At 42.5% G+C, this 21,496-nt stretch overlaps 1 protein-coding gene across 1 annotated transcript in view; it reads left to right on the forward strand.

Annotated features, from left to right (window-relative positions):
* Positions 1–407: 407 nt before the first annotated feature.
* Positions 408–21,496, forward strand: part of Egf (epidermal growth factor) — a 76,688-nt gene continuing 55,599 nt past the window's right edge. The window contains exons 1-3 of the mRNA XM_051185518.1: positions 408–730; positions 18,636–18,835; positions 21,023–21,204. Of these exons, the coding sequence (XP_051041475.1) occupies positions 610–730; positions 18,636–18,835; positions 21,023–21,204 (503 nt within the window). The 5' untranslated portion in view covers positions 408–609. The remainder of the gene's footprint in view (positions 731–18,635; positions 18,836–21,022; positions 21,205–21,496) is intronic.

The following is a 21,496-nucleotide window of genomic DNA, read 5'->3' on the forward strand; positions in this document are numbered from 1 at the left end:
GGGTGGGGCCAGGAGAGATTTAAAAGGGAGATCGGAGTCTCTCTGGGTTCCAAAAGGAGAAGCGCCCAGAAGGAATCCTATCTGCACATTTCTTTAGGCGCATACCTCATCCCGGTGGAGCTTGAAACTTTGCATTCATTCTTTTCCTTCTTAGTTCTCTCTGAGCCTTTGCCTGGCCGTGCCTGTCACAGTGAGAAACCGGTCACCCACAGGCCTCCAGAGCTCTCAGGCTCTGTGAAATTTGTCTTAAGGGTGCCAGGTATTTCTTATTGCTGTCCAGAGAGAGAGACAGAGAGAGAGAGGGAGAGGCAGAGACAGAAAGAGACAGAGACACAAGAGAGAGACAGAGAGAGAACAGACAGAGAGAGAGAGAGAGAGAGAGAGAGAGAGAGAGATAAGAACTCTCCTGAAGCATTTCAGGCTGCCTTCAGAGGTTCACAGAGGTGGAGAAGGAGCTGGAAGGCAGCATTCAAACAGCTAAATAAAAAGATGCCCTGGGGCCGAAGGCCGACTTGGTTGGAATTTCTGGGGGTCACACACACCGACTCCGCCTGCTCTGCGCACTAGCAACTTAAGTCACTGTCTGTTGACCTTAGAACCACCGAGACCATGCTGCTGTCGCTCACCTTCCTGCCTGTAGTTCTAAAGATTAGTGTTGTCAGCGTCACAGCCCAGCAGCCCGGGAACTGTCAGCCAGGTCCTGAGAGAAGCCGGACTTCCACATGTGCAGGTAAGTAATCCAAGAACAGGAGCCCACTCCTCCAGGGACAAAGGTTCCAGGCATCTGTTCAGTCTAACTTGTACACCTATGCATTTTTCCCCTCGCTGTCTTTGGGTGTGTATGTTTGCTTTAGTTGTGTATTCTGAAGTGTGTGTGTGTGTGTGTGTGTGTGTGTGTGTGTACTGCCAATTGTAAAACGTCATGGCTCCCCACAGTTCTGTCCATGAGTGAATGTGCCTCATGTAAAGCCAGCTGGATATTTCTTTTCCTGTAAACCTCAGTATTTATTAGGGAGAGATAGTAATGCCTAGCTGAGCAGCTCTGCACTAGAAGTTAGGGAAACATATGATGGCAATTGGTCTTGTTGGTTTTGAAAAGCCTTCTTTCTGATCGTGGAAGATAATGCCATAAGTCAATTAAAAGGTACTTTTGTTTTGTTTTGTTTTTTAAAAAGGTCTCGAGTTCAGGCTCTCCTCTTCCTGGACTTGGACGCTGTGACACAGCGCCCGGGTTCTTAGTAACAGGTGCACTGTGACTTTGCAAACTGCTGAGAAATGACAGGGAGTAAGTGAGCCTCAGGTCCTCTCCTATAAACAGGGTTTTCTCCAAGGACTTTTCTGATCGCACGTTAAGGCACCTAACACTCTGGTTGAAAACTTATTTAATATCATCTTGTCCTTTGAAGATAGGGTATGGCTTCCAAAAAAAAAAAAAAAAAAAAAAAAGTAGATTGAAGAAAACATGTTGTCAGAAGAGAAACTTATGGAAGATAGATACCAGAGAATAGTGGGAATAAGAGAGAAGAAAACTGACCCAAGTTGCCAGAGCTCAGCTGCTGTTCCTTTGCTGACCTCCAAACTGGATAGACAGCTCAGAGAAATCACACATAAGGTAATCAGGTGTCTCTGCTCACAGCCCAAGAAGGTTGCCAGGAAGTATTTGTTGCAATTACAGAGCAAATCTCTGGGGCTTTGAAGGAGGGGGTGATTGCTAATTACCTCTACATCCCCAGGACCTAGGATCCTTCCACTTCACATATGCTTGTAAACTTGCTTAATGAAAGGGATGTTTCTCTGCTCTTCTAATCACATAGTCCCAGATAATAACATCAGAAAGGGGTTGACAAAAGACAGAACTGACCCCCTGGGAGCCTGGGCTTTTTAGCTGTTGGGAACTGAAGAGAAAACTTGGCCACAGTTGTGTTCAGGACTGGAATGTCACTGGTGCTGGGGTGGTTGGAAAGTGATCAGAATCAGGTTCCTCTAGCTGCACAGTTTGTGTGTGTGTGTGTGTGGGGTGTGCAAAGGTAGGAGGCAAATGTATAGCTGGTAGCTAGAAGAGATGAGACCACTGAGCAGAACTTGAGAAAGAAATTGAGGAAGCAATCATACGCAGGCTCTTGGTTCCCTGGAATAGCTTGTGATTCCTGTGCCTTGTGTTCCCGCCCCGTTCTGCCGGTGACTCAAGAGTGCTTTTCTGAGGTAGTGTGCACCAGGTTGACAGGAAGCTCAGACAGAAAGAACGGCATAGGGAGACTGTTCCACAGTGTGGGAGAAATAGAGTTTAGAAGCAAACAAACGTCATTTCAAGTTTGCATCGCCTTTTTGATCACTGGGCTATTTTATAACATCCCTGGGAAAGGACACCTGCCTCTCAGCATCACTCTTGGGATGGCAAGGGGCGGCGTGTGAAATACCCCTCGCCCGACGGCTGACCCAATAAGTGTCCTCCTGGGCGCCATGCCATGGCTAGAGTTCCTCGGTCAGGTCATTCCTACTCTGGACACTGCAGGGGCATGGTAGCGACACCATAGAGTGGGACCCTCTGTTTTTTTGCCCCCCGTTGCTTGCAGGCCACTGTTTGCAACCTTCTGCTTCACTCTGAACCTTAGGTTAGTTGAAAACTAACTAGGTCACACCCCGTCACCCATGCATTCCAGAGGATAGCATTTCTTTCTCCTCTGTAAATAGATAATAGTGACATCGTCTATCCCCCCCCACACACACAAGCACACGCTTAAATTCTACTTGTACTTCTCGCCTTTGGCATTGAGACTGTTCACCTACATGGCCAACCTGACTTAGCAAGAGGCATGTTTTGTGGCCTAGCAGGATCCAGGTAAAATGTCTTGCGATTGCTGCTCACATGAGTGCCAGTTAGTGAAACCAAGAGATAGCACTGCGGAGTTAGATTTTCTTTCTGCTCACCAGGATCGGAATCAAATGTGTTCTTGGCTTTTATTTAAGCGAAAGCAGATGAAGACAGCAGCAAAGAATAGCTGTTAGCAAGTGGTTTCTGAACTTTCCAATCTCTTTGCCCTGGAGGACAAATGTCCGTTGGACAGGGCACTGTTCCAGCCTGGTGTCTAAACCTGTGCTGTTTGTTCTTGGTAAATGACAGTCACGGAAGAAGCCCAGCTTCAGAGAACCGAGGGAGGGAGAGATCTGGGCATGGCATCGAGGTAGTTCACTGGGAGGCTTGCTGTCAGGAGTAGACAGTGACATCACTGATTTCAGAATGGGCTGGCTTGGGTGATTTCCCAGTCACGTGCAAAACAGAGCAATTTTCAGGTTCAAATCCTGGCTGTTTTTAGAAAATCCAGCCAGTTTGAGAAAGGTTTCTTTTGGCACCTAGCTACAGAGAAACCGCAGGACGCTGTTTTGCATATGCTCCATCTGTAACTATAAACCCTGGAGACAGACAACCTGCCTTGCCCAGCTCTCAGCCCTGCCATGTGGAACAGGTGTGTCTCCTTTCCTTCACCGTAAAAGAAAGCTGCTTGTTCCCTGTTCCTCCGACTGTTATCAGCTCTTCCGTGTTAACATGGTGGAGTTAAGCATTGGCACTGTCTCAGAGTCACCCACAGAAACAATGTACTTTCTTTAAGGGAATTCCTAAAGGTCTGCAAGACATTTTCCAGTGTGAGAAGCAGCCTGGTGTTTACCTTAGCCAATACTGCCAAGGTGAACAGTTCTAAAGCTAGAGAACAATGGTGGTTTCTTTATACTGCAGTTTCTAACACTAGACACGGTAGTAAGCTCAGTAACAGCAGTTATGGAAACCTTGGTGAAGATCTTCGGGGTAAATCATCTTAGTAGTTTGTCCCCGCTTGTCCACAGGCTCACACTGTCATCCTGAATGTGTATATTGCTTGTATGACAGAAGTGTTACCTGGATACTAGATGTATAAGCGTGCAGATTTCTTTGGTACATGTTTGGAACTGGGGTAGCTTTTCACACCGTCAATTCCATATTGTTTCCAGCCTTCACATTGACTAGGCACTGGTTCAAAGACTTTACCCTGAGTCAAGCCTATGTAGATGAAGGACATTTTTTAAAAAGGAAGCAGAAGGGAACTTTCTGCTTCCTGACAGGCCTCAAGCTCTCTGCAAATGCATTCTCTTCTGTGTGCATGCTACAAGCTTCCTGGGACCTTTACGGGATGGTGCAGGCAAGCCCACTGGTGCAGGCAAATGTGTCTCCGTTAGTAGGTTTGCCCCTTACATTGTCTTTCAGAGCTTGCCTCTCAGGCATGGGAGTTAGGGGATGTGGAGCAACTGCTTTTCATAGCCCGACACAGGCCAGGCCCTGCTATTATCATCGCCTCTTGACCCTTCCAAGCCTGGACTTGAAACTTGAAGGTCTATTTTCCCCTCTGACCCTGACTTTCTGATTTTCCTAAGCATGTTCATGTCTGCCAGTGTTTGGATTTCCCAAATATTTGCTAGGATACTTCGTGTCCTGGAACTGTGTGAATGTGCTGGCATTTCGGACCCAGCTTGCTCCTGTGGTAGAGAGATTCATGATAACCCATGATTTTCTTGCAAAGCCCCAGTGATAGACTGGAAAGGGTGGTTCACAGAAAAGCACCGCCTTCCGGGGCTCCAAATAGCCATCTCCCTTTTCTGCTCAAGCTCCATAGGATGGCTCATTCATTCAGAAGGTAGCTTGTTCTGTAGGTAGACTGTTGCTAGGATACAGAGAATCAGAAGAGCATCAGGGCAGCTGCCTTGAGCTCCCATGTGGTATATCAGTAGAGAAGGAGTGTTTCATGTCTTTCACATATTAGAAGTGCCTTTTTGGGGCTGGAGAGATGGCTCAGAGTTTAGGAGCACTGGCTGCTCCATCAGAGGTCCTGAGTTCAATTCCCAGCAGCCACATGATGGCTCACAACCATGTGCAATGAGATCCGGTGCCCTCTTCTGGCTTGCATGCAGACTGAACACTGTATACATAATAAATCTTAAAAAAAGAAAAGAGAAAAGGAAGCACCTTTTTTTTGTGTGTTGTTCTAATAAGATATGTAGGAAAAGCTGCAGTTAGTTCCCTGGGATGAGCCCAATCTAGGATGTTATTTGTCATTTTTACCATCCTTGATGGCAAAGTGTTTTTGTAAATACCTGTTCTTACTGTGGTCACATTTATTTGCCTTCAACATTTTAAATAAATGAACATTTAAAAGTATTTTTCTGTATGTTTTCACAGCTGTGTGTACAGCTGTGGCCCAGAATTCGGTTCCAGCCAAATTGGGACAGAGAGCAATGAAATTATAGTGGAGGAAGAGGTGTGATGTGACATTTTTCAGTATTTTTCTTCCTCTCTTTAACTTTTTTTGGGGGGTCTGGATCAAGCATGGTTGGTTGCACATGCCTTTAATCTCAACCCTCAGGAGGCAGAGACAGGTGGATCTCAATGTGAGTTCAATACCAGTTGGGTCTATATAGTGAGACCCTGTCTGAAAAAAAAAAAAAAAAAAAAAAAAAAAACAGAAAACTCTTTTTGTCTAGGAACACACATGTAACAAACATCTAGATATTGGCAAGTATTTATATGTTAAGCCTTACAATTTGAGGGATAGTGCTTAAAAGTAACAAAAAAGAAAAGCAATTGTGTTGCTTGTAAATAAGACCCATATCAAATTTTATATCTTTGTATTTTTTTTGAAGATTTTAAGTAACTGATTAATCTTGAGATCTTCTTTGGGGTAGTGAGCAATAAATGTCACCCCCCATAGAGTTTCTCTGGGTAGCCCTGGTTGTCCTAGGACTCACTCTATAGACCAGGCTGTCCTTGAACTCACAGAGACCCACCTGCTTATGCCTCCTGATTGTGATTAACAGGGACCTCAATGACACATTTTGTTTCAGTATTGAAGACTAGAGAAGCAAATGGAATGACATATTTCAGGAATTTAGCACAGGCGTGAGCTTCTTTTCAAAACTGCCTCAAGCGACGAAGCCACTGGTTTTTATAGTTAGAAGTCAAGGCGATGGCTGCTAAGGTCAAAAGGTCTTTAAAGTTCATGCAGCTGACCTCTCCTACTATAGGCAGAGGCTGAGGTCCACACAGATGCAGCAGCTCATGAGGGTCCTCTGATGTCACAATTCAGGACCCCATGCTCAAGTCTTGCAGAGTTATAACACACAATGATACTTCCTAAAGTTGACTATTGAAGTTTCTTAGGGCTTGGGAGATGATGGCTCAGTGGGTAAAATGTGTGGTAAAGCATCTGTATGTATGTGGGGGGAGTGAGAATCATGTTCATATGTGTGCTTCTCTGTGGATGTATGGGCTTACATGTGATATGGAATTCCTGACAAAGGACAGGATGTTGGATCTCACCTTCTTCCTTATTGAGACCTGGTCTCTCTGAAGTTTGTGGCCATATATGTCAGGCTAGGTAGCCATGTCTTCATCCCTCATTTCCCTGTAGGAGGCCTGGAATCACAAATGTGCACTGCTCCTATACTATGTGAGGCCTGAGGATTTGAACTCAGGTCCTCATGCTTGCTGGGCAAGCACTCTACCCACTGAGTTAACTCCTTCCCTCGGCCTGGAAAAACTTTTCTCATTCTTCATGTTGGTTAATCCATTTGAGTCTAGTCATAGTAGTCTTTAAATAAAGTTGAGCACAATTTGTGTTGAAAGGCAGAGAAGTTTTTAAACTGCTCACTTAGAATGAAAATTTCTTGTGGCAAAGAACATTACAATAGCATCCACCATTTCACAAAACTGCATTTTTCAAGGAGGTTGTTTTTCTAGTTATCTTGATGGTGGAACTGGCCAAGAGACAGGTACATGGAACAGACCATAAAACCCAGACATGGACTCACAAGCGTACCATTTGACTTTTTACAAACATATAAGAGCAGTCTTACAGAAAATGAATCTTTTTACCAAATTGCATTGCACCACTTAGACCTCCAGACGTCGCCATGCTGGAGTGTCTGTAAACAACATGCTGAACCCAGATCCTAAGTGCACACTCTACACAAAAGTGGACTCAAAACGGGTTATAGACCTGAATTCAAGATACAAAACTATGAAGCTGTTAGAAGGAGACACCCTTGTCCCAGGGCTAAGCAAAGATTTCCGAGAAATTGCACCAAGGACAGAATTCATAAAAGAAAAATCGACGAACTGTACTTTATCAGAATTTAAAAGTTTCTCTGCAGAAGGTGATGGTGAAAGAATAAAATGATAAAAACAAAGTCATACAGAAAACCCCTGCAAACAGCTAACTGACAGAAGACTTATCTCACAATGCACTTTTGTATGGTTCAATGTATTTTAACAGTAAACACAGGAACAGCACAGGGGACAGACAGCATTTAAAACTGTACTTGCATGTAGGACAACTCAGTTACAAAGGCATAGTGAATGGATGCAATCTAAAAATTGCTACAAGACACTATTTAGCTGCCGTCAATAAGAAATTTACCTTTTTCATTTTTAATCCAAATGCTGGTATTGTACAGAAAATTTTAACAGGTTTATTTATAAAGGCGAACTGTTATGAAGGTGAACTGTTGAAACATTCACTGAAACACTTTGCTTGCATTGATGCTTTACATCTTGCATTAACATTTAAAATTCACACATACACGGAGATGGAAAAACTGCTGGTACATGATTTCTGTCCCCTATTTTCCCACTCGAAAGCATATCCTTAGGCACCTTTGACCCCTTGGGAAAAGTATCTAACATTCAGAAATACTGATAGCAGGAAGAAAAGGAATAATAATAATTAATATGTTAAGTGATTATGTTAAAACTATTATTATTGAGAATGAAATCTTCCCCCAATAGTGGACTCTTAAACACGTTCTCTGTGTTTGTGATGTGCTAGTTGGGACTCTTTCAGCATAGTTGTCACAGGTTTCGCAGGGGTAGCACACACATTGGTATCTTCAAAGGGGCCAAACAGAGAGGCCTCACTTGCCTCCTACAAAGCGCCAACAGCTGCCCTCTGGACTCCAGATCTGCTTTGAAGCCCTGAGCAATTTCTCATACCAGATACTGGAAGGGGAGCTTGTGGATGGGGAGTTCGGTAGACTTCTGATGGTGTTGGGTTTCACTGGGCATCACAGTACCAGGCCTATAAGGACAGAGTTTCTTCACCCCTCCAGTAGAGGGCGCACTCTTGCGAGCCGCTTTTGTAGCCAGTCGTTTTCCTGGGTGTTTCACCAGATCTGGGGGCAGTCTGCTTTCTAATTTACCTCCTTACTTACCCCCTCTCCTTCTGGAGATCAGCAAGTGAGACTAAAATGTGCCTTGTTTAGTTTTTCTTTTTCTTTTCTTTTTTTTCCCATTTTTATTTATTTATTTATTTTATATAACCAAGTCCGTTTAAATGAAAACAAACATTTATAGACAATATTTGGGAATTTGGGTGTCGTTCTTTCCAAACTTCCTGCTGGTAAGGGGCGCTGTCATGGGGGATTTGAAGAAGATTCAGAAATCCTGGCTGTAGACTGTAAGGCTGCTTTGTCCAGCTGTTTTGAATGTAGGATCACCTGGTACTCATTCCCTCCCTCCCTCCCTCCCTCCCTCCCTCCCTCCCTCCCTCCCTCCCTCCCTCCCTCTCTCCCTTCCTCTCTCCTTCCCTCCCTTTTATCCTCTCTGCCCTCTCACATGCACCCTAACCACCCTCCCCTCCCATCCCCCACCCCAATTCCATATGTAGGGGAATGCCATCCAGTTGGGGTCATGTAGATCTGACAGGTCCTGTGAAGTAGTGACTAGGGCTTCTCTCCTGTCTCTAGGTTAAGGCAGTTATCCCTCTATGGGGGATGTGTTCACAAGGTCCTTTTGTGCACGAGGGATACATCCTGGCTTCACTGTCTGAGGTCCCTTAGACTGCTCTGTCCTTCTGGCTGAGACCCATATTCAGGGGGGCCTGAGTCAGTCCCATGGCTGGTGGCCCGTTAGCTCCTCCTTGTTCAGGTAAGCTGTCTCTATGTGTTTCTGCCGCCTGATCTTCTCCATCTGCATCTGGGTTCTACTTCGACTCAGTGTTTATGTATGGGTGTTTGCTCCTGTTTCCATCAGGCATTAGTTGAGGGCTCCATGGATAAGTTAGTTGTTGATCTCACTCTCCAGGAAGGGCATTTATGATAGCCTTTCCACGGAAGCTCAAATTGTTAGTTGGCAGCAGTCTTGTAGTTCTCCAGACCTTTCTTTGTATTCAATTTTATCTTCAAACCAATATTGGCTCCCTCTTTTATGTCTCTCTCTCTCTCTCTCTCTCTCTCTCTCTCTCTCTCTCTCTCTCTCTCTCTCTCTCTCTCTCCTGTCTTCTATTCCTAACCAGGCTCAATCTTCCTAGTTGCATGTGTTTTCCTTTCCTCCCCCTCGTTTTCTCCTACTTCTCTCTCCATTCGCTGCCCCCCCCACTTCACCTGAGCTCTGGGGGACTTGTCCCTTCCTGGTTCTATGAGGGACTTTATATGAATCTCCTAGAATACTCCTTGTATCCTAGTTCCTCTGGTGATGTGAATTATAGGCTGGTGATCATTTGATCTAGGTCTAAAATCCATATATGAGTGAGTACATACTGTGTTCCTCTTTTTGTGACTGGGTTACCTCATTCAGGATGGTTTCTTCAAGTGCCATCCACTTGCCTGCGAATTTCAAGATAACATTTTTTTTTCTGCAGAGTAGTATTCCATTGTGTAGATGTGCACATCTTCATTATCCATTCTTCAATTGAGGGGCATCTAGGTTGCTTCCAGGTTCTTGCTATTACAAATAGTGCTGCTATGAACATAGTTGAACAGATGTCTTTGTTGCATGGATGTGGATCATTTGGGTATATGCCTAAGAGGGGGATTGCCGGGTCCTGTGGTAAACTAATTTCCATTTTCCTGAGGAACCGCCATACTGATCTCCAAAATGGTTGTATGACTTTGCACTCCCACCAGCAGTGGAGGAGTGTTCCCATTCTCCACATCCTCTCCAACATGAGTCATCATTGCTGTTTCTAATTTTAGCCATTCTGGCAGGAGTAAGATGGTATCTCAAAGTTGTTTTGATTTGCATTTCCATGATAGTTAAGGATGTGGAGCATTTTCTTAAGTGTTTTCCAGCCTTTTTGATTTCCTTTATTGAGAATTCTTTCTTCAGTTCTGTACCCCATTTTTAATAGGGTTATTTGGTGTTTTGTTGACTAGTTTCTTGAGTTCTTTGTATATTTTGGAGATCAGCCCTTTGTCGGATATAGGATTGGTGAAGATCTTTTCCCAGTCTGTGGGCTGCCGTTTGGTCTTGTCCACTGTGTCCTTTGCCTTACAGAAGCTTCTAAGTTTGAAGAGGTCCCATTTATTAATTGTTTCTCTCAGTGTCTGTGCCCCTGGAGTTATTATGTTTAGGAAGCCGTCTCCTATACAAATTTGTTCAAGGGTACCTCCTACTTTCTCTTCTAAGAGGTTCAGTGTGGCTGGATTGATGTTGAGGTCTTTGATCCATTTGGACTTGAGTTTTGTGCATGGCGACAGACATGAGTCTATCTGCAGTCTTCTACACACCCTCATCCAATTGTGCCAGCACCATTTGTTGAAGATGCTGTCCTCGCCCCATTGTATAATTTTAGCTGTTTTGTCAAAAATCAGGTGTTCATAGGTGTGTGGGTTAATATCAGGATTTTCGATTTGATTCCATTGGTCTACCTGTCTATTTTTATGCCAATAGCAGGCTGTTTTTAGAACTATAGCTCTGTAGTAGAGCTTAAAGTCAGGAATGGCGATGCCTCCTGACGTTCTTTTATTGTATAGGGTTGTTTTTGCTATCCTGGGTCTTTTGTTTTTCCATATAAAGTTGATTATTATCCTTTCAAGGTCTGTGAAGAATGGTGGTGGGATTTTAATGGGGATTGCATTGAATCTGTAGATTGCTTTTGGCAAGATTGCCATTTTTACTATGTTTATCCTACCTATCCAAGAGCATGGGAGATCTTTCCATTTTCTGGTATCTTCTTTAATTTCTTTCTTTAGAGCCACAAAGTTCTTGTTATATAGGTCTTTTACTTGTTTGGTAAGCGTTACACCAAGATACTTTATGTTGCTTGTGGCTATTGTAAAGGGTGATGCTTCTCTGATTTCTTTCTCTGCCTCTTTGTCGTCTGAAAAAAGTAGGGCTACTGATTTTTTTGAGTTTATCTTGTATCCTGCTAGTTTGCTGAAGGTGTTTATCAGCTGTAGGAGTTCCCTGGTAGAGTTTATTGGGTCGCTTATGTAAACTATCATACCATTTGCAAATAGATACAGTTTGACTTCTTCCTTTCCAATTTGGATCCCCTTGATCTCCTTTTGTTGTCTTATAGCATTAGCTAGAACTTCTAGTATGATATTGAAGAGATATGGAGAGAGAGGGCAGCCTTATCTTGTTCCTGATTTTAGAGCAATTGGCTTAAGTTTCTCTCCATTCAGTTTGATGTTGGCAGTTGGTTTGCTGTATATTGCTCTTATTATGTTTAGATATGTTCCTGTTATCCCTAACCTCTCCAAGACCTTTATCATGAAAGGGTGTTGAATTTTTTGAAGGCTTTTTCAGCATCTAGGGAAATAATCATACGGTTTTTCTTTTTCAGTTTGTTTATATGGTGGATCACGTTGATAGATTTTCATATGTTAAACCATCCCTGCATTCCAGGGATGAAGCCTACTTGGTCATGGTGGATGATTTCTCTGATGTATTCTTGGATTCGGTTTGCCAGTATTTTATTGAGTATTTTTGCATCGATGTTCATCAGGGATATTGGTCTGTAGTTTTCTTTCTTAGTTGTGTCTTTGTGAGGCTTGGGTACCAAGGTTATTGTGGCCTTATAAAAAGAGTTTGGTAATGAACCTTCTGTTTCTATTTTGTGGAACAGTTTGAGGAGCGGTGGTATTAGTTCTTCCTTGAATGTCTGGTAGAATTCTGCACTGAATCCATCTGGCCCTGGACTTTTTTTGGTTGGAAGGCTTTCGATGACTGCTTCTATTTCATTGTGGGTTATAGGTCTATTTAAGTTGTTTGTCTGTTCTTGATTTAATTTTGGTAAGTGATAGTTATCCAGAAATTTGTCCATTTCCTTTGAATTTTCAATTTTTGTGGAGTACAGATTTTTCAAAGTATGACCTGAAAATTGTCTGGATTTCCTCTGTGCCTGTTGTTATATTCCCCTGTACATTTCTGATTTTGTTAATTTGCATGTTCTCTCTCTGCTTTTTCATTAATTTGGATAAAGGTTTGTCTATGTTGTTAATTTTTCTGAAAAAAAAAAACAACTCTTCGTTGCATTGAATTTTTTGTATTGTTTTCCTGGTTTCTATTTTGTTGATTTCAGCCCTCAAGTTGATTATTTCCTGGCGTCTACTCCTACGGGGTGAGTTTGCTTCTCTGTGTTCTAAGGCTTTCAGATGCGCTGTTAATTCTCTTATGTGACTATCCTCTGTTTTCTTCATATGGGCACTTAGTGCAATGAACTTCCCTCGTTGCACTATTTTCAAGGTGTCCCATAAGTTTGGGTATGTTGTGTCCTCATTCTCGTTGAATATTAGAAAGTTCTTAATTCTTTCTTTATTTCTTCTTTGACCCAGGTGTGGTGCAATTGCACATTGTTCAGTTTCCACGAGTTTCAAGGGTTTTTGCAATTTGTGTTGTTGAATTCCAATTTTAAAGAATGGTGGTCTGATAAGATACAGGGGACTATTCCTATTCTCTTGTATCTGTTGAGGGTTGTTATGCCACCTAGTATGTGGTCGATTTTAGAGAAGGTTCCATGTGGAGCAGAGAAGAAAGTATATTCTTTTGTCTTTGGATAGAATGTTCTATAGATGTCTGTTAACCTCAGTTGAGACATAACTTCTGTTAGTTCTTTTGTTTCTTTGTTGAGTTTCTGATTTGTGGTCCTGTCTAGTGTTGAGAGTGGTGTATTGAAGTCTCCTACTATAAGTGTGTGAGGTTTTATATGAGCTTTGAGTTTTAGTAGTGTTTCTTTTACGAATGTGGGTGCCTTAGTATTAGGGGCATAGATGTTCAGAACTGAGACTTTGTGTTGATGGATTTCTCCTGTGATGAATATGAAATGACTGTCTTCATCTCTTTTGATTAATTTTGGTTTGAAGTATAACTTGTTAGATATTAGGATAGCCATGCATGCTTGCTTCTTGCTTCATTTGATTGGAATATCTTTTCCCAACCCTTTACCCTGAGGTAATGTCTATCTTTGAAGCTTAGATGTGTTTCTTGTATGCAGCAGAAGGATGGATTCTGTCTTCATATCCATTCTGTTAGCCTGTGTCTTTTTATAGGTGAGTTAAGACCATTAATGTTGAGGGTGAGTAAAGACCATTGATTGTTGATGCTTGTTTGATTTAGGTTTGTTGTTGGCAGTGGTATTGTGAATATATTAGTTCTTCTTTACCCTTGGTTTCTGGTGTAGTTGGATTATCTGTTGCCTACATTTTTGTGGGCATAGTTACCTTCCTTGGGTTGGAGTTTTCCTTCCAATACTTTCTGCAGGGCTGGATTTGTAGATACGTATTGGGAAAATCTGGTTTTGTCATTGAATATCTTGTTCTCTCCATCTATATTGACTGAGAGTTTTGCTGGATATAGTAGCCTAGGCTGGCATCCGTGTTCTCTTAATACTTGTAGAACATCTATCCAGGATCTTCTGGCCTTGAGGGTTTCCATGGAGAAATCAGGTGTAATTTTGTTAGGTCTGCCTTTATATGTTACCTGTCCTTTTTTCCTTCGCTGCTCTTAATATTCTTTCTTTATTCTGTATGCTAGGTGTTTTGATTATTATATGTCGAGGGGTCTTTTTTCTTTGGTCCAGCCTATTTGGGGTTCGGTATGCTTCTTGTACTTTCATGGATATGTCCTTCTTCAGATTTGGAAAGTTTTCCTCGATGATTTTGTTGAATATGTTTTCAGCACCTTTGAGCTGGGCTTCCTCGCCTTCCTCTATGCCTATTATTCTTAGGTTTGGCCTTTTCACAGTGTCCCACATTTCCTGGATGTTTTGCGTTAAGGATTTGTTGGATTTATAATTTTATTTGGTCGATGAATCTATTTCTTCTAGTTTATCTTCTGCGCCTGAGATTCTCTCTTCGATCTCTTGAATTCTGTTGGTTATGCTTGCGTCTATAGTTCCCGATCATTTGCCCAGTTTTTCTGTTTCCAGCATTCCTTTGGTTTGTGTTGCCTTTATTTTCTCTATTTCAGTTTGCAATTCTTGAACCATTTCCTTCACCTGCCTAATTGTTTTTTCTTGGCTTTCTGTACTTTCCTTAAGGAATTTATTCATTTCTTTCACTTTTTTGTTTGTTTTTTCCTCCATTTCTTTAAGGGATTTTCTCACATCTTCTTTGAGGGCCTCTACCATTTTTATGATGGTAATTTTTAAGTCGTTCCCCTCTGCTTCCTCTGCTTTGTTGTTGTGTTCTGTTCTAGTTGTTGTAGATTCCCTAGATTCTGGTTGTGTCATGCTTGTCTTTCTGTTAGGTGTTTTCTTGTATTGCCTTCTTCCCATAGCTTCTTCCAGTAGGTGTTGGTGGGTTCTCCCCCTCTCTCTATGGTCCTTCCCAGATGGGCTTATGTGGGTCAGAGATTCAATACGTGTAGTTCTGTGTGGTCCAAGCTCTATAGGAGGTCTCTCCGCAGACAGGGACCCAGGGATGGGGTCAGGGCTGAGAATCCAGTAGAAGATGCCACTAGCCAATGGCTCTAGCCAATGGCTGGCGGAAGAGGACAAAGGCTGAGCTGAAACTTGGAAAGTTTCTGCAGGATAGTCGGATCTCACTGGAAACTGGGACCCTCCAGCTGAGGCCTCTTTCTTTAGCAGAGGCCCTGCTTTGGGGGGTCAAGGATCTTGCTGGCGGGAACTCAGAGTGGACCCACAGAGAAAGGTGGATCTCTGGGAGGGCTGGAGGTGGGGGTCAGAGACCAAGCCGGTGGAAATTACGGGTGGTCCTGCGTGGATAGGCAGGTCTCCTTTGTTCAGAGTTGCTCCTAGAAGTCTCTGAAGTAGGGTGGACTGTTGGCTCAGTTTCAAACTTAGTAGTAACAACTTAAGAACAAGCAAAAGATACTTAAAAGATGCAAGGGTGTTGTTAGTCCCCAAAAAGATGACCAACACCATGTCAAAAGAGAAGATTTTGCAGTTCACCATAGTAAGGTGAGGATTCCCACTGGGTAGTAGCAGCAGGGTGGGTTTGTAGGTCAGGAGTGAGGAAACAGGAACAAACAAGTAGTGAGCAGCTTTACTTTACATCATAATAACATTTTTGTGGTGAGGAATATTAAAATGCTTAGAAAGCCTCCCTTTCCAACCTGTAAACTATCTATGTAGTAACTTAAATAGTGCAACATTTTATTGATCATATCAATATATGCATGCATTTGAAAGTAATCAGATGTGCTTGATTAACTGTTATTTCTAAAAAAGGCATGCTACATGCACATGAGAAGACCCTGGTCAATGCACCCGCAGGCCTGTATCTCTTTGTGGTCCACAAGTTAGCAGCTCTAAGCTTAGGCTGCCTTTCCTCTATGAAACAAGTTGGGCCAGCATTCTAGTCCATGGTATCCCATTGAAATAGTGGCACAACTCTATGTAGCAAAGCCTGGGCTGTGGGGACACCTGGCAGAAAGTTCCTGACACGTAGTCCTGAGTAAATAATGAAGGCAGGAGAAATTCTGTAAGATGTGTCAGAGAGCTGTTCCCCTGGCAGGAAGTAGAAATAACAATAGAGGAAGAGGCCAGGGCTCCGTAATGCTCCATGACGCAGCCCTAGGGTACCACTGTAAGGAGTAAGGGTTTTCCTCCCGCCGCCTCTGGTCTTGTCCCCGCGGCGCCAGCTCCAATTAACACACAGAGACTCTGTATTTGAGATAATGCTGTTGGCCAGGTACTAGTTTCTTATCGGCAAGCTCTGTCATAATTATAAACCCATTTCTATGTATTTCCACGTGGTCTTACCGGAGAGCAGGGGCCGGCAGTTCTGTTCTCTCCCTTCTCTCCATCTGACTCCTCCTTCCTACTTCCTCTTTCCTCCTTGTCTCCTAGTCCCTCCTATCTTCCTTTCCTATTGGCCAACAGTGCTTTATTCATTAACCAGTATGAGAAACATTTACAGAATGACATCTCCCATCATACCACTTCTGCCAAGTACGCCCCGTTTCCTACTGATACTGCCTCCTAATCATGAGTTGTCCTTCGAGAGTCCAATCCATTGGTTAAGCCAGAGAAGGCTGACCTAACTGTCTCAAGAAATGGACTTGCGTAACCCAGCCAGGAGTACGTTTCACTTACCTCCAAGGTATTTCTTAATTCAGCATTGCACAGTGCCGTTTCCATGCCTTGATGGTGTCTCAGTGGTAACTGAGCTTCAGTGGTAACAGCTTCAGTGGTAACTAAGCATGGACTGTCCCCCTCTGTGCAAAGGGCTGGTATTGACATAAAGACACGGGGAAAGGCATTGAGTTCGTTCTCTTAGACATCTGTAGAGACAGCTGTTCAAATTCTCCTGACCTGATACTCCTTCGTTCCTCCTGTATCTCCATGGTGATGCATCCACTGAAAAGGAGCCAATGCAGTCTAGCTTTAAACCCAGGCCCCAGAGGTAGAGCCTGCTCATCCATCACACCCTTAGAACCATGAAGTCACTTATTAAACTCCATTACAGTATGAAGGCTTACTATTCAGACAGAATAAAACAAGGCCAGCAAGTCCTGTCATTTTCTAAATGTAGGGCGGTAGCAACAGGTTCTCTTTTGGTCAGGAGAGCTAAGGAACCAGCCTCAGTCCAGGCTGATTCACTTCAGCGCATAAAAGACAAACTCATCCATTAACTCCTGCTGAGGTTTCCAAAGAAGGCACTGCCAAGGGGTAGGAAGTCAAAGTGACTGGTGGCCATGATCTAAGTATAAAAGGACTCTAAGCAAGGGGTTAAAGCTCAGAGCAAGGTGCTGCCGTTACCAGGGAGGCCTACTGCTAAGATCTAGTAAATAGAAATACCCACTAAAATTAATTACAGATAAATAGTAACTTTTGAGAGTATGTGTAACATTTAGATTGGTCTTATATACTCAAAAGTGACTTGGGCCAGGAATGTTTTAGAATGTTTCTGAAATATTTGCATATATATATGCATGTATATACATATACATACATACATATATGTATATATATATACATATACTATATATATATATATATATATATATATATATATATGAAATAACATCCAAGTCTACAGGCAGATCTTACTCATACATGTAGCCTGAAGATGACTTTATACAAATTTTAGTCTACTTATATGATCAGGTATTGAATTTTCCATTTCTGATGTCATGTGGATGATAATCAGAGTTATGTATTTGGAACATTTGGAATGTCAGAATTTTATATTAGAGAATTTCAACCTGTATATGTAATTCAAATTTAACTTGCTATCCTGTGTTTTATGGCTAATGTAGCCTGTCTACAACGGGTTAGCAGTAGCTGTCTAGGAGAATGCTGAATTTGTTGCATGCCATGAACCAAGAATTGAATGACAGGGAAAGAGAGAAGACCCCAAGAAAGGGCATATAATAGCTTAGACACTCAGAATGGGAAAAGCCCAAGGCTGGGTATTTTATAGGGTGCCTGGTCTTCCTCTGTCCCATATTGATCCTGTCTGAATACCCACCCCTGTGCCTGTCTGCTTGCTGTTTCTTTTCACAGACTCTCCTGGGAACAAGAGGTCAATCACCTCGGTCTACCCTCACTTCCCCGCATACTCATGTTGTTCTAACTCTTCCTTATCAATGCACCGTTTCCTGACCGTTGGAAGCCAGCATTCCAATTTTTCTGCTCCCACTTAGGACTCCCTTCTGCTCTCCACATTACTTGATGGCTCTGACCACAAGGTGAAGCTAGAAGAAACAGCATCTATCTCCACAATAGTATTTGTAACTGTTATGGTTTGAATCTGAAATGTTCCCTGTAGGCTCATGTTTTGAGTTGTTGGTCCTCAAGGTCTGTAGTATTTTGGGGACTGTGGAACCTTTAGAAAGCATGGCCTGGCTGGCCAAAGTAGGCAACTAGGGTTAGAGTCAGTCCCTTGTTCCTCCCTGTCACACTCTGGGCCTTCTGGTCTACTATGATGGGGACATCCTTCTCCATACGCTCTTGCTGCCATGAACAGAGATGAGCTAGCCTTCCCTCTGCACCACAATGGTTCTGATTGCTCTGAAGCTGTGAGCCAATGCAAACCCATCAGGCATTTTAGACACAGCAACACAAAGTAATTAATACAATAATGTCTTTCTATGACAGAAAACTATGCCTTGTTTCTTTTTCATGTATATTAAATGTACATTAGTAGAACATAGAAGATGGTTTGTAGAAATCTACAGGAACCTCGTATTCTGTATAGAATAGTTTTATTTAAAATATGAGACTAGAAATTTAAGTTGTATGTAGAATTAACTGCATATGCCAAATATTCAGTTAATATATATAACACACATATGTAACATAGTACAGCATACATATAATATGCACAGAATTAACTGTATGTATTAATTGTCAGGGAAAGTATTTTATGTGGATCAGATTAAATATCACTGAAAATCTACAAGTTGATTTCTTTCTTTCCCTTAGATCCTGCACCCTTCCTAATTTTCTCACATGGAAACAATATCTCTCGGATTGACCCAGAAGGAACAAATCACCAGCAATTGGTGGTAGATGCTGGTAGCTCAGTGATCATGGATTTTCAATACAAGGAGGAGAGACTCTATTGGGTGGATTTAGAAAGACAACTTTTGCAAAGAGTTTTTCTTAATGGGTCAAGACAAGAGGTAAAGTACCATATCACCCATGGTATGTGAGAAATTTATACAAATGTGACATTGAATTTTTAATGTGTGGATAATTTGTCTAAGGTTTTACCACTCTGAATGGGCTTGATCTCATGGGCTAAACAGCACTTAGAATTTGTATGGGAAGATAAATGAAAATATATTATGATTCATGTGTTTGTGTTTTAAATATAGGCATTTAATCTGCCTCTGTGTGTCTATACTATTGACTAAACTTACACATTGTTATTTGCAAGCACCTAAAAGAAGAACATGAAATAAAAGCACTTTTGAAAATGTCTGATTTAATCAAGTCAGTCATCATGAAGACATTATATGCATGTTGATTTTGAACCTCAGTTTTGTCCCTCTATGAATATTTGACAGGAGTCCTTTTGGCGGGTAAAGATGCTACAGGCATCTGCTCATCTGGTCGGCACAGGGCAAGGCTGTCACTCAGCATCCGGCACTCTGTGGCTCTGTGGGACAGCTCAGTGAAGCAATGTCTAACTTCATGTGTCAAAAGTGCTGAGGTCAAGAACAGCTGTTTTATCTGTATGCATCTTTTTTTCTCATGCAGGGAAAAAATGCCTGGCATTTAGGAAGGAAAAAAATTCCCTTTGTATTCGCAAAGTATTTGTACTCTGGGGATAAAAATGAAGCCAAGGACAGATTAAAAAAAAATGTTGTATTTCAAGTACATACAAAAGACCCTTAATCTTTTTCTTCCTCTGGTAGAACGGGGCAGTGAGTCCTTGGAGGAATGTGTGCTGGAGATGGATTACCCAGAACAGGCGATTAGCGGCACCTGGAGCATTTATTCCCAACACAAAGGGCTCGTTGTTTGGGCTTTTTTTTTTTTTCTTCTTCTTCTTCTTCTTCTTCCACGCCAACTCTCTCTCTTTCCAATTATTGCTAAAAGCTTCAATTAGGTGCAAATCTGTTTTAGTACTCTGGCTAGCCTCACTTTAGCAAGTTTGACTGTGCCGTCTTCTCCAGCCATTTGCTAGAAGAGCATGGAAATCTGAGAATGTGGACGCTCCCTGTCACCAAATTAGGGAAACAGCACAAGCAGTTGTGGATCTATGTCACATCCTTAGGAAGGGATTGGCCTGATACCTAAGAGCTCACCATTATCCCCACTCCTGTGTTTAAAGTAATGCTTAGAGAGCAGCCCATGCTGAACGCGGAAGCAATTCAAACTGACGTGAGAAAGTAGCTTGTTAAAGGGCTCGGCTGGCCGGCTCTGAGCTCCAGAGCAGCAATGAGACTGTGCTGTCTCTGCTGAGCCTCTGGCTTGACGATGTCCTGCAGGGAGTTGGAAGTGCACCGGTATGGTTATGACACCATGGGAACCTGTTGGGGGAAAGCCAAGGCTTCCTCTACCTGGAGCCTTCCAAGCCCCCGAGGACTAGTTGGCTCGCCCAGGTTGGAGTCACAGATTTTCTCGTTGATTCTTTCAAGAAAATGCAAAGGACAGCCTAAGATGTACAAAGAGAAACCCTGTTTGTCAGACGTCATTGGAATCTGATAGAAGAAGGGTGGGGAGGCGAAGAAAACTGGGGTTCCATAACCAGACTGCTTCAAGAGGCTGTTGCTATAGCTCGGTTGCTTGGCAACACAGAAAACCCTGGGTTTGATCCCCATAAGTGGGTAAACTAGATGAGGTGGCACAGGCCTGTAATATCTGCACTCAAGAAACAGAGACAGAAGGATTCTCAAGTCTCAAGTACATAAACAGTTCCAAACCAGTCTGGATTACATGAGATCCTGTTCCAAAAAGGGGTGGACTCTGTTCAAAACTCTGTTAAAAACTCAATGGAATCTTACCAGAGTTTGGAAAGACCTAAAGCTGAATTCAGGTTAGGATCCCATTACCAAGGTGAATTGCATAAACTGCCTTGAAGCATAAAAATTCTGTGAAGTTATTAATATATTGTGGTCGAGCTCCTAATTTCAATGGTATATAGGATAATTTGTTATCCCAAAGCCATAATACAAATGGCCTACTCACAAGAAGTGTACCATTACTGAATCAAAGCAAACTCATTTTGTGACTATTTTATCATTTAAAAGATGTGGGGAATGCATTAAAATGGCAAATACTAAAAATGACAGACTGTGCAAGGACAGAGCGATTTCCTTGTGAATCGTTAATATTTATACTGTCGAAATTTGGTTTTGCAGACAGTGTGCCACGTTGAGAAGAATGTGTCTGGGATGGCCATAAACTGGGTAGATGAAGAGATTCTCTGGGCAAATCAGCAGGAAGGACTCATCACCGTGACAGATATGAAAGGCAACAGTTCCCACGTTCTTCTAAGTTCCTTAAAACGGCCGGCAAATATAGCAGTGGATCCAATAGAGAGGTAAGACCCTGTGTGTTTGCTTGTTTGTTTTCAAGGAAATTGAAATGAGCCTCAGATCTCATAAAGATAATCATAATGCCCGAAAGGCAAAAGGACTTCTTGAGTAAGACACAAGTCCCTGTTGACAATGCACAGGTGCCATCTTCTCCAAAACAAGTAGCTGGGTCGGGACTCTGTAGACACTCCTTCCCACCTGATGCTCCACTCTAAAAGCTTAGGTTTCTTTCCCCCTTGAAATCACGTAGCATTTCTGGTAGGAAATACATACATGTATCTGAATTCTCATTCAGAC

The sequence above is a fragment of the Phodopus roborovskii genome, unplaced genomic scaffold (genome assembly GCF_943737965.1).
Source record: "Phodopus roborovskii unplaced genomic scaffold, PHOROB, whole genome shotgun sequence".
Classification (NCBI taxonomy): Eukaryota; Metazoa; Chordata; class Mammalia; order Rodentia; family Cricetidae; genus Phodopus; species Phodopus roborovskii.